Raw genomic sequence first — 16,312 nt, 5'->3', positions numbered from 1 at the left:
ATACGATCAAGAAACTTATCATACTATTTTCAGATTTATTGTCTTGGAAAAATCATAACATTGTACACTGCTTTTTCCCCTTTCTCCCAGCAACTTCATCCATCAGCCACAATCCAGGAAACCCAACAATGGCTGCTTAAACATAGATTTTCCACTTACACAAGGGTGTTTTCCAATTTCTCAGGTAGTTAATATTTTACAAAGTTTATTTTGTGTTTTAAAAGTAGATAATATAAGTTAAAATTTGTGTGTGTTTGCTTATAGATTACATATGTCCAAGGTTCTTTCCTGTCTTTCTGATTTCATTGGTAATCTTATAGCATACCTAACTGGTAAGAATGACCTTACTGGATCTGAAAGGGAGCCCAATACATTTTTTCATGCATTCAGAGGGTGAATAATTGACTATGATTCAAAGATTTTTGCTAAATACTTACTACCTATTTAGACTGAATCAGTTCAGCGAGGGCTAAGATTATTTTTAGCTCTAGTGTATATCAATCTGTTGTTTCACATTTATTTGCCATTTTATTGCCAACCCAATTTGGAGATGACCTCTGCTTGGGTTCTCATCCTAAGGCTGAACAATCCGCAACCTTGGCCATGTCAGTCTATAGCTGATTAAGTGTCCTTTATGCAAATAAGTAGATAGAAACAACCCCTTTTTCAGTACTATCAATTTACTTTTCAAATTAGAGGTTAGGATTTGGTTATAAGAGCTAAAAGAGTTGAGTCACTACGAAGCATAAGTTTTGCTTTACCTCATCCCCACCCCCAAGTGTCACACATTCTGCACCCTACCCGCAAGCAGATTGGCTGCTTATATAGCCTTCTCTTTAAAATCCCACTGCTATACACTGATCATTATTCTGTAGACATAATCAGAAACCAAAAACAGTTTCCTTTAATTTTGCACAGGAGGAAAAAAGCAGTTGATACCTCAGAATAAAGCAGTAAAACATAAACAGCACAGGACTATAACCTGGGAAACTAAGAACAAAATAGAAACATTGGGTAACTGTCCCAACTTTTCTAAAGTAGCACTTGAAAGTTGTTTTTTATAGAGCATTTCCTTAAATGAAACTAAAGAGAAGTCCATTTTGATCCCTAAATAGTGCATCTAATAAGGAGTTTTGATACCTATTGACAGAATACTATACAAGTATGTATGTTTTTATGAATGTATGCATTATTACTACAACTTACATGCCTCTTTATTTCCACAGAATCTGAGTGGCTTACACTATTAATATAGAAAGATTAAAAACAAATATCGATCAATACACTCTAAGATTGTCTCTCCCCATTCAGACCCTAACAGCTTCCAGCCACCAGTTCAGGATCTCCACTGCATTTCCTGCCCAGCTCAGGGTGGAGATATATAACTGGGTGTCATCAGCTTATTAATATCTCATCCGGTGCTGGTGAATGATCTCTCCCAGTAGTCTCATATAGATGTTAAACAATAGTGGAGGAGACGACTGAGCCTTGCAGCACCTAATAATCTAGTGGCCAAGAGCTTGGCCTTTCCCCAGTCATTACCACCAACTCTAATCAGCCACTCAGGAAGAACCATTCAAGAACAGTACCTTCCACTCCCAAACCTTGTAATCAGTCCAGGTAAATATCATAGTTAGTGGCACTGAAGGCTGCCTGGAGGTCCAGCAGAACCAGGATAGCTGCATTCCCTCTACCTTGCTCCTGCCAATGGTCCTTGACAAGAGTGATCAATAAGGTTTCATTCTCGCACCAGAGCTGAATCCTAATTGAAAAGACTTCAGATAATCAGTTTCGTTCAAGGGAAGGTTGGAGACCTGTTATTGTTATTTAAAGATAACAGATCAGATAGACCAAATCAGGAAACAGACTCCGTAGGAAGATTAGAAATATATTTTATTGAGATAGGCTATAATAACAGAATCTCACAAGTCTGATTGTGCTTCTCCTCCCCTCCCTCTTATACCCCAGTGAGTAAGGGACGAGTCAGCCTGAGTCTCTTAATATTATCTCCCTTCCCAGGAGTTAAGGAATGCTTCTGTCCTGTTTGTTTACATAACTGTTTCTGAATATTTGCTTCAGGGCTGTCTCCCTGGCTGTCTGCACAAGGAGAGTGATGATTTCTTGAGGAGGGGCTATATCACCACCTCTTTCAAGGTGGGAGCCTTTACCTCTGGACTGCCACATTTATTACTGCCACAGGCTACTTTCACCAACCAAGTAGGACAGAAATCTAATCCGCAGGTGGCAGAGCTAATAGAACAGACTACCTTATTGATATCCTCAGCATTCACAAGTTCAAACCAATCCTAGATAACCCCACAAGATGAAGCCTCGGTCATTTCAGCTGGATTTGCCCAACCAGCATCTAACTCTGAGCAAAATTATTTATCTTCCAGATACTTAGTTTACCCCAGCATACAATCTTCTGACTGTTTACATGTTAGGAACCTAGTCACTTTAATGTTGCCCAGTGGCTACCCACAGATACACTAAGAGTGGAAGATAAAGCTTTCTTCACCACTTTTATTATCACAAGGTACATTCAGTTACATTGACCACCAGGAGATACCACGTTATCGGTTTCATCCTTATTGGGAATCATCAGATCTAGGTAGCCAGATGTTATTCTGTGGTGCTCCTGGTGGTTATTGTAACTGAAAATACCATACAGAATATACAGTATGTAAAAACAGAGAAATTCCTTTCCCCCAGGTGTGTGCGTGTGTGTGTAAGTCATGTAAAATATGAGAGCATGACATAACATCTGTATCTCTGCTTGGAGAGCTTAAGGGAAGATATATTATTGTGTTTACAAAGTAGGTTCAGAATTACCTGTTTGGTCAAATCTGTTTTTCTTCTTATGCCAGCATTGCTCTAGGCATCTCTTCTGTCACTTCATCTTCTGGACCTCCTCAGTAAGCCAGGAGCTCTCATAGATCAGTGACTAGAGAGGATTGCTCAAGAGCAGTCCTGGCAAATGCCCCTAGCAATCTCTTATTTCAGAGGTTAACCACCAGCGCTTCAAGAATTAGAAAGGAACAGGATCCATTAAACATCTGAGGCAGAGCAATTGGATAGGTTCTTTCTCCCTGTGGAGATTCATGGCACCAGTTAACTCCATGCAAACCCAGAGAATGATTTGGCTGTGAGAAGGGATTTTTTCATGTAGCTTACTGATTAGCAAAAAATAATATTCAACTATCTCCCTGAAACCAGCTGAGTTTATCCAGACAGAAGTAGTTGGTTGTGTATGGATTTTGTTTCAGCTAAGTGTTTTAGACATGAGGTTATTGAAACATCCATTGCTGTGCAGTTTAAGCAAAAGTAGTATTAGCAGCTGTTACAGTAAAAAAAAATAGCAGTGAGAGAACTTAATATGACCTTTGTTATGCTATTAACATAATCTTCACCATGTAATAATCATATTTCTTATGTTTTCATTTTTTCTGTGCTTTTCTGAAGTGTGTTTTAAGACATCTTGTAAGTGTGCTCTGAATTACCCTAAAGAATGCAGATTGATTGTTAATTACTGACTTAAAATGAGCAGAAAGTTTAAATGTATATCATATTAAATTTAAGTTTGCTTAGAATTCCTTAAAGCCAAACCATTATATTAGCAAAAGTTACTAGTAACTTATTCAGAAATATTGTGATCTATCTTTGCAAGGCAGTTTTATTCTGTAAATTGCCAGACTAGTCTTCTACTCTAGATACATTCTGTATGTGTCTTTGTAGGTGCTGATTTATTGAAGTTGACAAGAGAAGATCTGGTACAAATCTGTGGTCCTGCTGATGGAATTCGGCTTTACAATGCACTTAAATCAAGGTAGATAGTTTATTGTTGTCAACTCTGCCTATGTCAGTCGTATAAAAAAGTCTGTCTTAGACTAGAGGGTTTGGGAGATGCTAATTTAGATTTTCGATTGGCATATGCCTGTGTGAGCTCATGCAAGAGTTGGAAGTACTGTGCTCAAAAGAAGAATGTTTTGTTGTACACCTTCAGGGCAGGCCACAGATATGATGCAGGCACTGATGAGCTCAAAGGTAGACTGTAAGACTGGTAGCAATGCAGTTGGGCAGTTCTGATTTCTTGAAGACGGATGGGTTTGTTGCCAAGAGACAAATCTTCTCATTTAGGTGAGCTATAACCAAACTAAAGTTCTTGAGGTCATGGCTACTAAATATTAACAATTGCGGATTTTCTAACTGTGAATTAAACTGGCATAATAGATTATGTTAACTTGCTGTTACTTCTGCTACTCTGGTAGTTGTTTTACAAAAATTACACCATACATCAATGTCTTGCTGCTTTAATTTAAATTTAAGAATTAATTTACCAACATCAGAATAATTTCAATGGTTCTGAGACAAGTAACTAGACTAAACAATATTTGATAAAATCTTAAGTAGTTTGCAAAGAATAGTGTTAAAGTAATATAATAAAATGAGCATACATCCACAGTATTCTTTAAAGGAATATTTATTTTTCTTTACATTCTAGGTCTGTTAGGCCACGTCTAACAATCTATGTATGCCAAGAGCAGTCAAGAAGTATACGACTGGAAAGGCAACAAGACTCAGGCAATGGAGAAAGGAATGGTGCAATATTTGGTATGTATTTTCTTTTGGTATCAAATATATTGTTACTGTACATTGGAGGAATTCTATTTATGCGTCAATTAGAGATTTCTTTGAGGCCTTGAAATAAGCCGGAGAATTGAAAATCCTTTGGCCTTTTTTAGTGAGACAAGTATGTTTTGAATTAAACCATGTTGTGTAAATAGTATGTAATTGACAGAACTTGCATTTGAAAAAGTACAGAGAAGTGAATTTGTACCTGAAGATTGTTCATCTGGCCTAACCGGAAAAATACTGGAATGCATAAATAATTTTCAGTTTTCTAGAGTACAGTTCAGTTTTGCCATCCTGAAAGCAAATCATGCCAAACTAATGTTGCTGATTAATAGATGTATGTGTAGCTTAGAGAGACACAGCTCACAGACAGAGAAGACTTAAAGATAGTTTCTGATCCAGATAAACCTCTAATGAAAAATCAGGAAACACAGTATTCTCCACAGATACTTGATTGACAAGTAGCGTCTGTATAAAAGTGTGTTGGGATTTCTAGAGGTTCCTAATCTGATTATATTTGGCATCTTAATTCTTCATATTAGGTGAAGAAGAATCAGCTCATCAGATTTATAAATAACAGAAATTGAGAAAGATTGTGGATAACTCGGAGAAATAATATCAACTTGAGGCATTTGAAAATACAGCTAGTGGAAGTAAATTAAATTTAACAGACAAATATAAAATACTGCATAATGAAGAAATTGAAAGGAGATGTATTCACCACGAGGCACATTTAAGAATAGTGGTGCTTAAAAGTTCGTGAACCCTTTTCAATTTTTCAGTATTTCTGCATAAATATAACCTAAAATGTGATCTGTTGTCCACACAAGGCCTAAAACCAGATAAGGAGAACTCGATTAAACAGATGACTCAAAAATATTATGTTTGTTCATTTCTTTATTGAGGAAAATGATCCAAAGCTACATATTTGTCTGTGGCAAAAGTATGTGAACCTTTGCTTTTCAGTAACTGGTATGCCCCCCCCCCTGCCCTTGGGCAGCAATAATTGCAACTAAACATTTTTGATAACCATTGATCAGTCCTGCACATCAGCTTAGAGAAATTTTAGCCTAATCCTCCTTACAGAACTGCTTAAAATCAGAGAGATTGGTGGGCTTCTTTATACAAACTGCCTGCTTCAGGTCCTTCCACAGCGTTTCTATAGGATTAAGGCCACAACTTTGATTTGGCCATTCCAAAACATTAATTTACTTCTGCTTTAACCATTCTTTGGTCATACGACTTGTGTGTTTTGGGTTGTTGTCTTGCTGCATGACCCACTTTCTCTTGACTTTCAGTTCATGGACAGATACCCTGACATTTTCCTGTAGAATTTGCTGGTGCAATTCAGAATTCATAGTTCCATCCATGATGGCAAGTTGTCCTGGTCCATAGCCAGCAAAAGCAAGCACAAACTATGATATTGCCACTACCATGTTCTTATGCTGGAATGCAGTATTTGCCTTTTGCCAAACAACGCTTTTCATTCAAGCCAAAAAGTTCTGTTTTGGTCTCATCTGTCCACAGAGCATTCTTCCAGTAGCCTTCTGGCTTATCTATGTGGTCTTTTGCAAACTGTAGGTGGCCAGCAATGTTCTTTTGGAGATAGTGGCTTTGTCCTTGCAACCCTGCCATGCACGCTGTTGTTGTTCAGTGTTCTCCTAATGGTGGTCTCATGAACACTGATGTTTGCCCATGCAAGAGAGGCCTTTAGTTTCTTAGACGTTACCCTGAGGTTCTTTGAGACCTCCCAGAATACTATACGCCTTGCTCTTGGTGTGATCTTGGTTGGTTGATTACTCCTGGGGAGTGTAACAGTAGTGTTGAATTGCATCCATTTGCATACGACATGTCTGGCAGTGGACTGGTGGAGTCCAAACTCTCTGGAAAGAGTTTTGTAACATTTTCTAGCCTACTGAGCACCAACATCTGTTTTTCAGAGATCCTCAGAAACCACCTTTGTTGAGCCGTGACACTTCCATATACCCCTTATGAAGATCAGACTTCGATATTGATTACCCAGAATTCTGTTCTTTAAGTAAGGCAGGACCTCCCACACTCACACCTGATTATCATCCCATTGATTGAAAGACCTGACTCTAATTTCCCCTTCAAATGAACTGATAATCCTAGAGGTTCACATGCTTTTGCTACACACAAATATGTAGCTTTGGATCATTTTCCTCAATAAATCAAAGAACGAGTATAATGTTTTTGATACATTTGTTTAATTGGGTTCTCTTTATCTAGGTTTAGGACTAGTGTGGAGAACAGATCACATTTTAGGTCATATTTATGTAGAAAAATTGAAATTTTAGAAGGATTCACAAACTTTTAAACAGTACTGTAGATACTGTTTTGCATAAATCAAAATTTCAGTGCAATACAATGGCAAAATGAGTATATATTTTTGGTTGATTAACAAGTGCACTGTATTCAAATTTTAGGAAAAACATCTGGTCTAAAAACTTATAAAACCATATTCTGAGTGCTGTAGTAAGTTTTTCCATAATGATGAAAGACATAAAGGGTAAATTATATAAAAGTATATGGTGGAAGATAAGCCTATTAATTCAGATTAGAGAAAAATACATTCATAATAATAGAAATGTTCTGGGAACAAAAATATTGTTCCACATATTCTGTTGCTTCTTCCAACCATATTGATCCAACTGCCTGGGGGATAGATTGACAGTTTTCCATATACTGTTTTGTCCTGGAACAAGCCAGTTTTATGTGGAACATCACAAACTACTTCTTGGTCACAGGAATAACTTCCAAACAATTGCCCAATCAGTCCCAGGACAACAGGCTCAGCATAGTCCAGAGGAGGAGGAGGAGGAATGTTAGATTTTAGATATACTTACTAAAGAAGCACATTATGAGATATTCACAGATTCACTTGCCAGAAGGATACTCAGCAATAGACCTTCCTTTCCCAGAGTATTTTTTTAATCCTGTGATTTAGAGAAAGTAGGAAAAAACAGGATATTGTTTTCTGTCATCTCAAAAATTCAATTTACAGGAAAAATTCTTCTGTTCTTGTGGGCATTGCATTTGCAGTCAGGATGGGTTACATTTGCACAGAGTAAGGTCATATATATTTATTGCACAAGGGGATGCTTCCACTTTCAGAAATATATAGTTTTAAGAAGAAAGGCAAAGACCAGTGCCAGTCCATTTCCAGCCTTCATGTACACCATGGAATAACTATAGTTCTTGCAGTGGCCATTGTATTATTTTTCAGTTTACTCTGCATTTTGAAAATTACAGTATTCAGAAAGAATATGTTGTTTCTTGGCTCAGTTCTATTTCAAGGATATTACGAAAGATAGTAATATTCTCTATTAAGGTTTGCACCCTGTTTCAGGCAGCTGGCATTCAGGCGTGAGGTTGTGTACAACTTAATTTAAAGAATCAAACTCCTACTTGAATTCAGGAGAGGGGAATACAGGAAATGGGTCTCTAGGTTGCATGTTTCAAACATCAGTGTTGCAGATCTAAAATATAAAAAGGTTTCTAATGTTCCATGTGTTAATAAGTTATGCTCTATAATATTGCAATCTTGTAGAATAGAATTCTAACAATTTCATTTAAAAAATCAAGAGATATTTGTTTGAAGAACAGTGATAGGGGTCTTTTAGAAGATCTTTTTTTAAGATATTTTTCATTTTAGTTTACCATGCAATCTACTTGGAAGAAATGGCTGCCTCGGAAGTCACTCGCAAGCTTGCTTTGGTGTTCAATATCCCTTTGCATCAAATTAACCAGGTTTACAGACAAGGTCCTACTGGCATCCATATTCTTGTCAGTGATCAGGTAAATTCCATTTTTTCCTCACCAACACACATTTCACATTTCAGAAATTTCAAAAAACCATAATCAGGTTTGCATTTCCTTAGTAGCATAGTTGCTACTGCTGTAGACAGTATGTTACAGTTAAGGATACAAATTCAAATTCCAAATGGAGTGCTGACAATAGACCATCAATCAATAAGCATACTAATCGGGTTTTAACATATGAAATTTATTTTTCATTACAGTCTTAGTTAATGAGTATCTTGCCTTCCTTGGAACTCAAGGAATCTAACAAAATGAATTGGTCAGAATTTTAATACTGCTTGTACAAACGGTTGGTTCCCATCAGCTTAGCTTTTCTCCTATCAATTACAGCAAATTTCATTGGAAATAATTCTGATCTGAAAGCTCTCAGTGTCAGGAACAAAGTGATAATTATTTCCTCATCCTTTGACTTAAAATGCTCAGGCTATCACTTGTCTCATGGACTTTCTCTTTGTGGTCCAAAGCTTTTGTTGCCATGTTTCTGAACATTCCAGATACATAATATGTAATATGTGAACTTCATTTATAAGTAAATCAGACATCCATACATAGCAATAACATTGCCACTTTTTGTAGCTATGCAGTTGAAATGTTAAAACTATACATTATTAGGTATCACTGCACTTTTGGCTAAACTAGGAAAATACATTTGTTCAAATGAGAGGAGAGCATTAGAGGGTCAGGTTGTTTGTAGAACAATTTGGCAACTTCTTGTGTAATGTATTAAACTTATTTGCTTATTGTCAACAAGGAATGGTATTTATAATCTTTCTCCCTAGATGGTTCAAAACTTTGAAGATGAGAGCTGCTTCCTTGTTACCACAATAAAAGGTATGATGGTAATGATGAGAACAGAGAAAATCAAGCATTATTTTCTAGGACAATGTTGTCCAAACTTGGCCACTTTAAGATGAGTGGATTTCAACTCCCAGAATTCCCCAGCCAGCATGGCTGGCTGGGGAATTCTGGGAGTTGAAGTCCACTCATCTTAAAGTGGCCAAGTTTGGACAACACTGATCTAGAATGTCTCAAATAACAGACTTTACATTTATGAGATTTTTAACTATACCACATTAATTGATCTTTCAGAATATATTTTTTAAGCCATTCGTTTTGCTTATAATGTCAAATCAAGTTTAGCATGGAAATGAGTCTAGGTGAGCCTTAAACTCATGTGCAGCCACAGAAAGTTTGATTTACTGTGTCATTCAAGCATGTCAAGCCATTATTAATCTTATGTACAGTAGTTGAACCTGTGAGCTGTGTTTTATAGTAACTTGTTTGCCTTTGCAGAAGTTAGGGTTAGGAAAATACATTTATCTTTGACCCATCTAAAACCAAAGCAAAAGCTTCACCACACCACACACAAGCCCTTAACATTCATTAAGGTTTCCCCTGGTAATGCCACATCATATTTAGTCTGAATTATGTGCCATCTGAAATGGTGTATGCAGAAGCACTTTTATGTCAGAGATACTGTTACTGGGTTTGATATTCCTGCCTGAACTTTTACAAATGTTCCTTTGAAGGCATGTTCCAAATGGATTTTTGCATTTCTAATGGAGTTTGACTCAAGAATTGCTAAAAAGAACAGTACTGTGGAAGACCTTTTTCATCTGATGATAACATTTAACCAAATGTTATAACCAAAAGGTGTAACCAAAAATAAATCAGAGTTCATACAAATAAATAGTTCCATCACACCGAAAAAAAGTACAGTGATTGTTGGAACATCAACACTAGCATCAGATTACATCTTGTGATAGATGATACTGAAAGGAGGGAAAAAATAGAAAGATGACAGAATACCCTGACTTCCTACTTATTATTATTACATTTTTATTCTGCCTCCCCCCATATATAAATATATATAAAATATATAAATATAAACTTAAGGTGGCAAACATACCTAATACTGCATCTTATTTTCCCCACAATAATAACTCTGTGAGGTGGATTGGGCTGAAAGAGGGTGACTGACCCAAAGTCACCCAGCCAACTTTCATGCCTAAAGAGTAGGCTTAGAACTCGGTCTCCTGCTTTCTAGGCCAGCACCTTCATCACACCACCAGACTGACTCTTTTAAGGGTACCCTCAAATACCCTTCTCCAGAGATGGGTGCAGCAGGGATGTACATAGAAGTGGACAAGTTTGTCTTGTTAAATAAAAGGCTACTTAATAAGTAGTTAAGCCGTACTTAATGGATGAAGTTGGAAATATTTTCTTTTTTCTTTGGGCAGCATGAATGCCATAGGAATGTTTCTCTTTTATACTTCCCCAATTGTCACATGAAGGCAATAGGTAGCTGCTAAAAGTATAACATGTCTATACTAGAGAGATCTGATCAACTGAGATGTGGATATTAGAGTAGCTGGTCTGCTTTCTTAGTACATTGAGATCGCAACAGGCCTTTTACTTTCGTACTACATTAATAAAATGGATTAATTTACCTGCCTTCTCAAGCAAAATAATACAATTCCTCATGTATAATAGTCTTGAAGGTCTTACATTCTGCAGTTTGAAGGGGTAATCTGTATATATGGAAGAAAAAAGTCATTTAATAAAAAATGTTCATTATATCCTAAGGGGTAGATAGCATGTTTTTTCTTTTTAATCTAAAAATGTCTACAAAAGACTTCTTAAAATTGTTTTTTTGCTAGCTTCACTTTAGATTTCGTATCTACTGTATATTCCAGGATTTACATTGGAAACTAATAAACAATCTCCTGTTCCTTTTGCTGAGAACAGTAAATGTAGGCAGAGTCTGCCATTAAGAAACCAACTCTATTCAGAATATATAATAACAATGAGACTATAACTTGAGATGTTTTCAGATGTGGTATAAGGATGCTGTGGCAGAAAAAAAGATGTCTAGGCAGATATGGCTAAGATCTTAACTACCTTCTGTAACGTTTTCTTGCTTCACTTTTCCTGTGGATTTTTGAAAGCTGATATTCCTTTTATTGGGATGGCTTTTTCAAGAAGTGAAAGGCTGAATTTCCTGGTGGGAAAATGGTATCTACCAAGCAAGGTTCATTAGGCTACAGCAATTTACCTCCCCTTGGAAAGTGGAAGCTCATGTGGGACTTTACATTCACACTGTGCAGGGACGAACCCTTTCAGTCTTTCTGGCTGAGATTCCTTACCTGCTAAGGAAAAGATACAAAATGAATACATGTTTAATAGCCTTTGGTAAAGTGAATCTTGAAATTGATGCTGGCTATCTTGGGTTTATGGATGTTAGGATTCTGAAATGATTCAAAGTTGTGGCAGGCACTGAGAGATTCTTGATTAGGAATATGTGCTAAAAATGAGCAGTGATGTTTCAATAATTACATTGAGTCAATTGTATTTCCAGTTTTTTTTTTGTGATGTGAACTTTTATTCATAGAGGAGCTTCCTGTTTCTATTTTACAGCTTACTGTGTAAGTGTAACTTTCAGGATAATAGGGGTAAGATTGGGAAAGGTCTAGGTAAGTTTCTTACGTGCAGAATCTATGAACACAGTTTCAGGAGTTGCTGAGTAGCATACTTCCATTAATATACTTCTTGAAAGTGTATACAATCCAAGATAGTTCATAATCCAAAATGTCTCACATATTTTGTCAGCCTACTGGTGTCAGTTTGCAGTACTTGCTTCCAAACCTAAAAAATGTAGCATGTTGGGCAACTGTGGAACAACAAATTATGCTATACTAGAGTTCCCAGCATCCCTAGGAAGACTGGTCACCATGCTGGCCATTTAATTTAGCTCAGAGATAGGTCAAGGCCTTGTTTGCATTGTATCTCTGGAAATGGGTAAGATCCACTTTAGATTTTCTTCCTCCTCTGGACACAGAAAAGGGAGTGGGGGTACTGCCTAATTAAATCATGTACATTAATTACATGGAATAAATATAAAATAATGGAATGGCGTTGCGCTTTTAGCTGAGAATTATGAGTGATTTTTCCATATGGGAACTGTTCTGAGAAGCACTCTGAAGTCTCACCTTCGTCCAAGATTGAATACTGTCTGCCACCCTATAATAAGGGGCAAAGTATTGCTGCTAGATCAAAAATCAGCCCCCATCCAGTTGTATGTAAAGAAGCACAAACCTTCTTAGATTTCAATTCCTTTGTGTGTTGTTTCAATTGTATATAGCAAATCTATAGTTGAATGCCCCCTTTTTTCCCTTGAGATCTAGAGATGATTTTCCTTTTCATTAAAAAGAGAGTTCTGAAATGAAAGGATTACATTTAACTGAAGTGATATGATTGCCCCTTTTCATGATGTAGATTGTGAGTTTCCAGCATTTTCAGAAATCCAGTGGTACCTGATATTTAAGCATAACATATTGGCAGAGCCTGTTTCTATAAAATGAAATGAAAAATGTCCAGTCTCAAAGTCACATACTGGCTTCAGGATTTTATGAGCCCATAGACTTGCAGAATAATTTTATGGGTCCAAGAGATAATTGTTTTAAAATACCTTTAAGAAATTTCCTTTTTTTCATAGTCACAGTATGTAAACACTATCATACATTTTTATTTTTTTGAAATTAATAAGTTGCATTAATACTGTGAATTTCATTTTGTTATTGGTCATTATTTTCCCTCTGCAGCTGAAAATGGTGAAGGCTTCCATATAATTTTGAAGTGATGTTGCCATATGTATCACAGACTGATAATCCAGTTGAAAAATGAAGTCATCAAGAATGGCGAATAACATCAAGTCTCTTCAGGGATCTGACTTCACAATATAGAATGTTTCATATTGAAAACACAAGTTGACCTTCTAATGAGCTGTTTAGTAAATGAACTTATCACTGCCATAGCCAAATGTCCTCATTAGAGGTAGAAAAGACATAACAGGCATGGAAAAAAGCAAAGTAAATAAAGGTGTTTGCCCTTTTTTAAAAAATATAAAACAAATCAGGCAAGCTATGGCCAGTAGATGCAGTTTCTAGAAGCAGTACTGCTTTCCTATTACACTGTATCCAGTTTGAATGTAAACTTATACTGGGCATTTATCTTTCTGTGCCAGTTTGTCTATTACTTGCTTGTACTTTTATGCTGGTTTTATTTTTTGATGTTAGCAGAGCACATAGTAATTTGTGTGGAGATAAGTAGTACGATACTAGCAATCAGGTTTGGGGTCTTGAGAGTAAAGCTGTCAAAACAGCATTCTCTGTATAAATTGTGTATAAAGTGTGAATTTAAGAAGTGTAAATGTCAGAGTTGGGCTTCTTGTTAAAGTCCTAACCAGATGAAAATTAAGCATGCATCAGAACACATTACCATTAGTACCTAATTGAGAGGTTTATAAAATAAAACCTCTGAGGTACAGTATTTTGCTTTGCAACAAATTCCTTGAGAAAATTTGCCTATGCATCATGTTCTTAGTTTCTTGAATGATACACTCCTGCAGTTATACTTTTTTTTTGAAACCACTCTGTAAAATAATAGTTGAAACTTCCTCATGGAGAAAAAGGAAATGTAATTGTCACCAAGGCTCAATATTGAAATTAAACAAGGATCCATAAACCAAACAATACCTTTAAAAAAAAATATAGGTGCAGCCCTGCATTCCTCATGTTCACTCCCAGGTGACAACTGTCACTTCCTTTTTTTCTCTGGCTGTAGTGGAAAGACCAGTCTTAGTGCCTATTCCATACAACCAAATACTTGACTAGCAGTTGCACATCTTAATGAACTGTACAAATGTCTTTAAATGTTACCTGAAGATCAGAGATCTCTAGAGGAATAACATTTTACTCTTCTGGATTGTGTATTAATATATGTACTTGTGGGAAATTAAGACACAGAAGGTAGGTTACTTCATGACCTTGTTGTGGACTTGCCTTTTTATCAGCTTAAATCTTGAATAGTGTAGTGAACATTGAAAGGGTGAAAATGCCGCATGTCAAGTAATGTTTTTGATTTCAGTTCCATTTTTAATTATGCCTAAGTGAAGTGCTTAACTCCAACTATTCTAAGAGAGTAAGTTAATTACTTGTATTTGGATGAATGCTTGTTCCCCTATTTCTCCATGACCTATACTATTCTGCACTGATGGGGAGGGAGCATAGTTTGTGAGCATAAACTGTTTTGAGTTGTTCTTGCCTATAAATTATTTTTGGTTGTATTTGGGTGTCTTCAGTTGACTTGATGTGTCATCTCAACACCATTTTTCAAATTTGTGGAGAATCTTTGAAAATTTTAAAAGCTGTACAGTAGTTTTGTTCACTTGGATTTAATTAATGGCACCAGCAAATTGCTTTTTGTTTTTAAATAAGATATATACATTTCAATTTCAGTAAAATCATTTTCCAATAATTTTGTAAACATTTTTCCTTCACTTTTTGCAATATGTATTAGAAGCATAGGTGATACTGAGATACATGATTTAGAAAAGTGTGTCATCCCTTTCAGTTGGAACTAGAATGAGCACTGGTTTAAAAGAGATAAATGTGCATATACTCAGTTGAACTGAATGTGCTGCTGATTTAAAAACAATAGAGTTTATGCTGACTTTCCACTATGGGTTTTAAAATGATTGAAATACGTCTAAATATGGATGCCTTTATTTCACTAGTAACCAGTATCAAGTTATCTGACTGGAGCAAGCATCTGTTTAACAATTTCAATTTCGTGAACACTCTTTAGAGAGTCAAACACATCAAAACAATTTCATTTGACAACCTAATATTTCTCTTCACAGTTTAATTACCATAGACAAATAGCAAATCATACAGATGGGTTGCTGCAGGATATTCCTCTACAGAAATGCAAATATAATGTATATTCGTGTGCTCAATAGATTTTTATTTTATTAATCATTAAGTAATCATCAGAATATCAACTAGAATGCATTGCAAATATCTGATTCACCCTTTAACTGAATATAATACTTTCTTCAAATTTAGAGTGCTGATTAACTTTGAAATGGTGTATTCTATAACTTTGGTTCTCTATCATGCCCTTTTCCTTATTTTTTTTAAAAAGTTGCTTAAAAGTGCTTCTATTTTTCCCAAATGAAACTTAAAAAATGTATTACCTTATACAAGAAAATTTTAAGGATGTGGCTGAGGACTGAGTTATATTGAATACATTGCTTAGACTATGGCTTACTGCTAGGTGACAAACATTTGGATATACTGCTGCTCCTCCTTCACAACTGCAAGGTGATCAGAAGCCTTTAACTGCAATTAATTGAAAGCAAAATCCAGTAAAGAAACCCTGGTTAATTCTAATGGATTGCTAAAACAAGACTTAAGTTGGTTGTAATAAATTATAAGATTACCCACAGTTTAAAATTGTCAGTGATTGAAAGTAGAAGCAAAAGAGGTGATTTCTTTCCAGTTACAAGAGTTGAATGAAAAGTACAGGTAGTCCTCAACTTACAACCATTTAGTGACTGTTCAAAGTTAGGACGGTGCTGGAAAAAGTGACTTGCAGCTGGTCCTCACATGACCATCACAGTGTCCCTGTGGTCATGTGATCCATTCACTTGGCAACCATTGTGCATTTATGATGGTTGCAGCATCCTATGGTCATATGACCACCATTTGTGACTTCCCAGCCGGTTTCCAACAAGCAGTCAATGGGGAAGCTGGCAGGGAAGGTTACAAATGGCGATCGCGTGATGCCTTGCTTAATAACCACAGCAAAAAAGGTCGAGAATTCTGGTGCAGTCACATGATCCCTCATTTACTGACTGTACCACTTGATGAATTTCCCGGCTCCTATTGTGCTCATAAATCGAAGGCTACCTGCAATGCCTCCAATGTTGTAAATGCCAACAGATGGCAGTACTGATGCACAAGAAGCTCTGACATGTTCTTTAGTGTTTGTTCTG

The 16,312-nt window shown here is 36.3% G+C and overlaps 1 protein-coding gene across 3 annotated transcripts in view; it reads left to right on the top strand.

Annotated features, from left to right (window-relative positions):
- The window catches only part of UBP1 (upstream binding protein 1), a 32,805-nt gene extending 17,113 nt beyond the window's left edge, over positions 1-15,692 (top strand). For 2 of the 3 annotated variants that reach the window (XM_088150935.1, XM_088150936.1), the window contains 6 exons: positions 91-184; positions 3,736-3,826; positions 4,502-4,611; positions 8,309-8,451; positions 9,255-9,306; positions 13,077-15,692. In XM_088150935.1, the coding sequence (XP_088007061.1) occupies positions 91-184; positions 3,736-3,826; positions 4,502-4,611; positions 8,309-8,451; positions 9,255-9,306; positions 13,077-13,114 (528 nt within the window). In that variant the 3' untranslated portion in view covers positions 13,115-15,692. Of the gene's footprint in view, positions 1-90; positions 185-3,735; positions 3,827-4,003; positions 4,138-4,501; positions 4,612-8,308; positions 8,452-9,254; positions 9,307-13,076 lie in introns of those variants that run through there. The other variant, XR_015797967.1, reaches the window with a different exon arrangement.
- Positions 15,693-16,312: the final 620 nt, after the last annotated feature.

Source organism: Python bivittatus, unplaced genomic scaffold (genome assembly GCF_059951505.1).
Source record: "Python bivittatus isolate LINGU-HERP-01145 unplaced genomic scaffold, Pbiv_v1 ctg000610_np1212, whole genome shotgun sequence".
Classification (NCBI taxonomy): Eukaryota; Metazoa; Chordata; class Lepidosauria; order Squamata; family Pythonidae; genus Python; species Python bivittatus.
The sequence above is the reverse complement of the archived record's forward strand: the minus strand, read 5'-3'. Positions and strand labels throughout refer to the sequence as shown.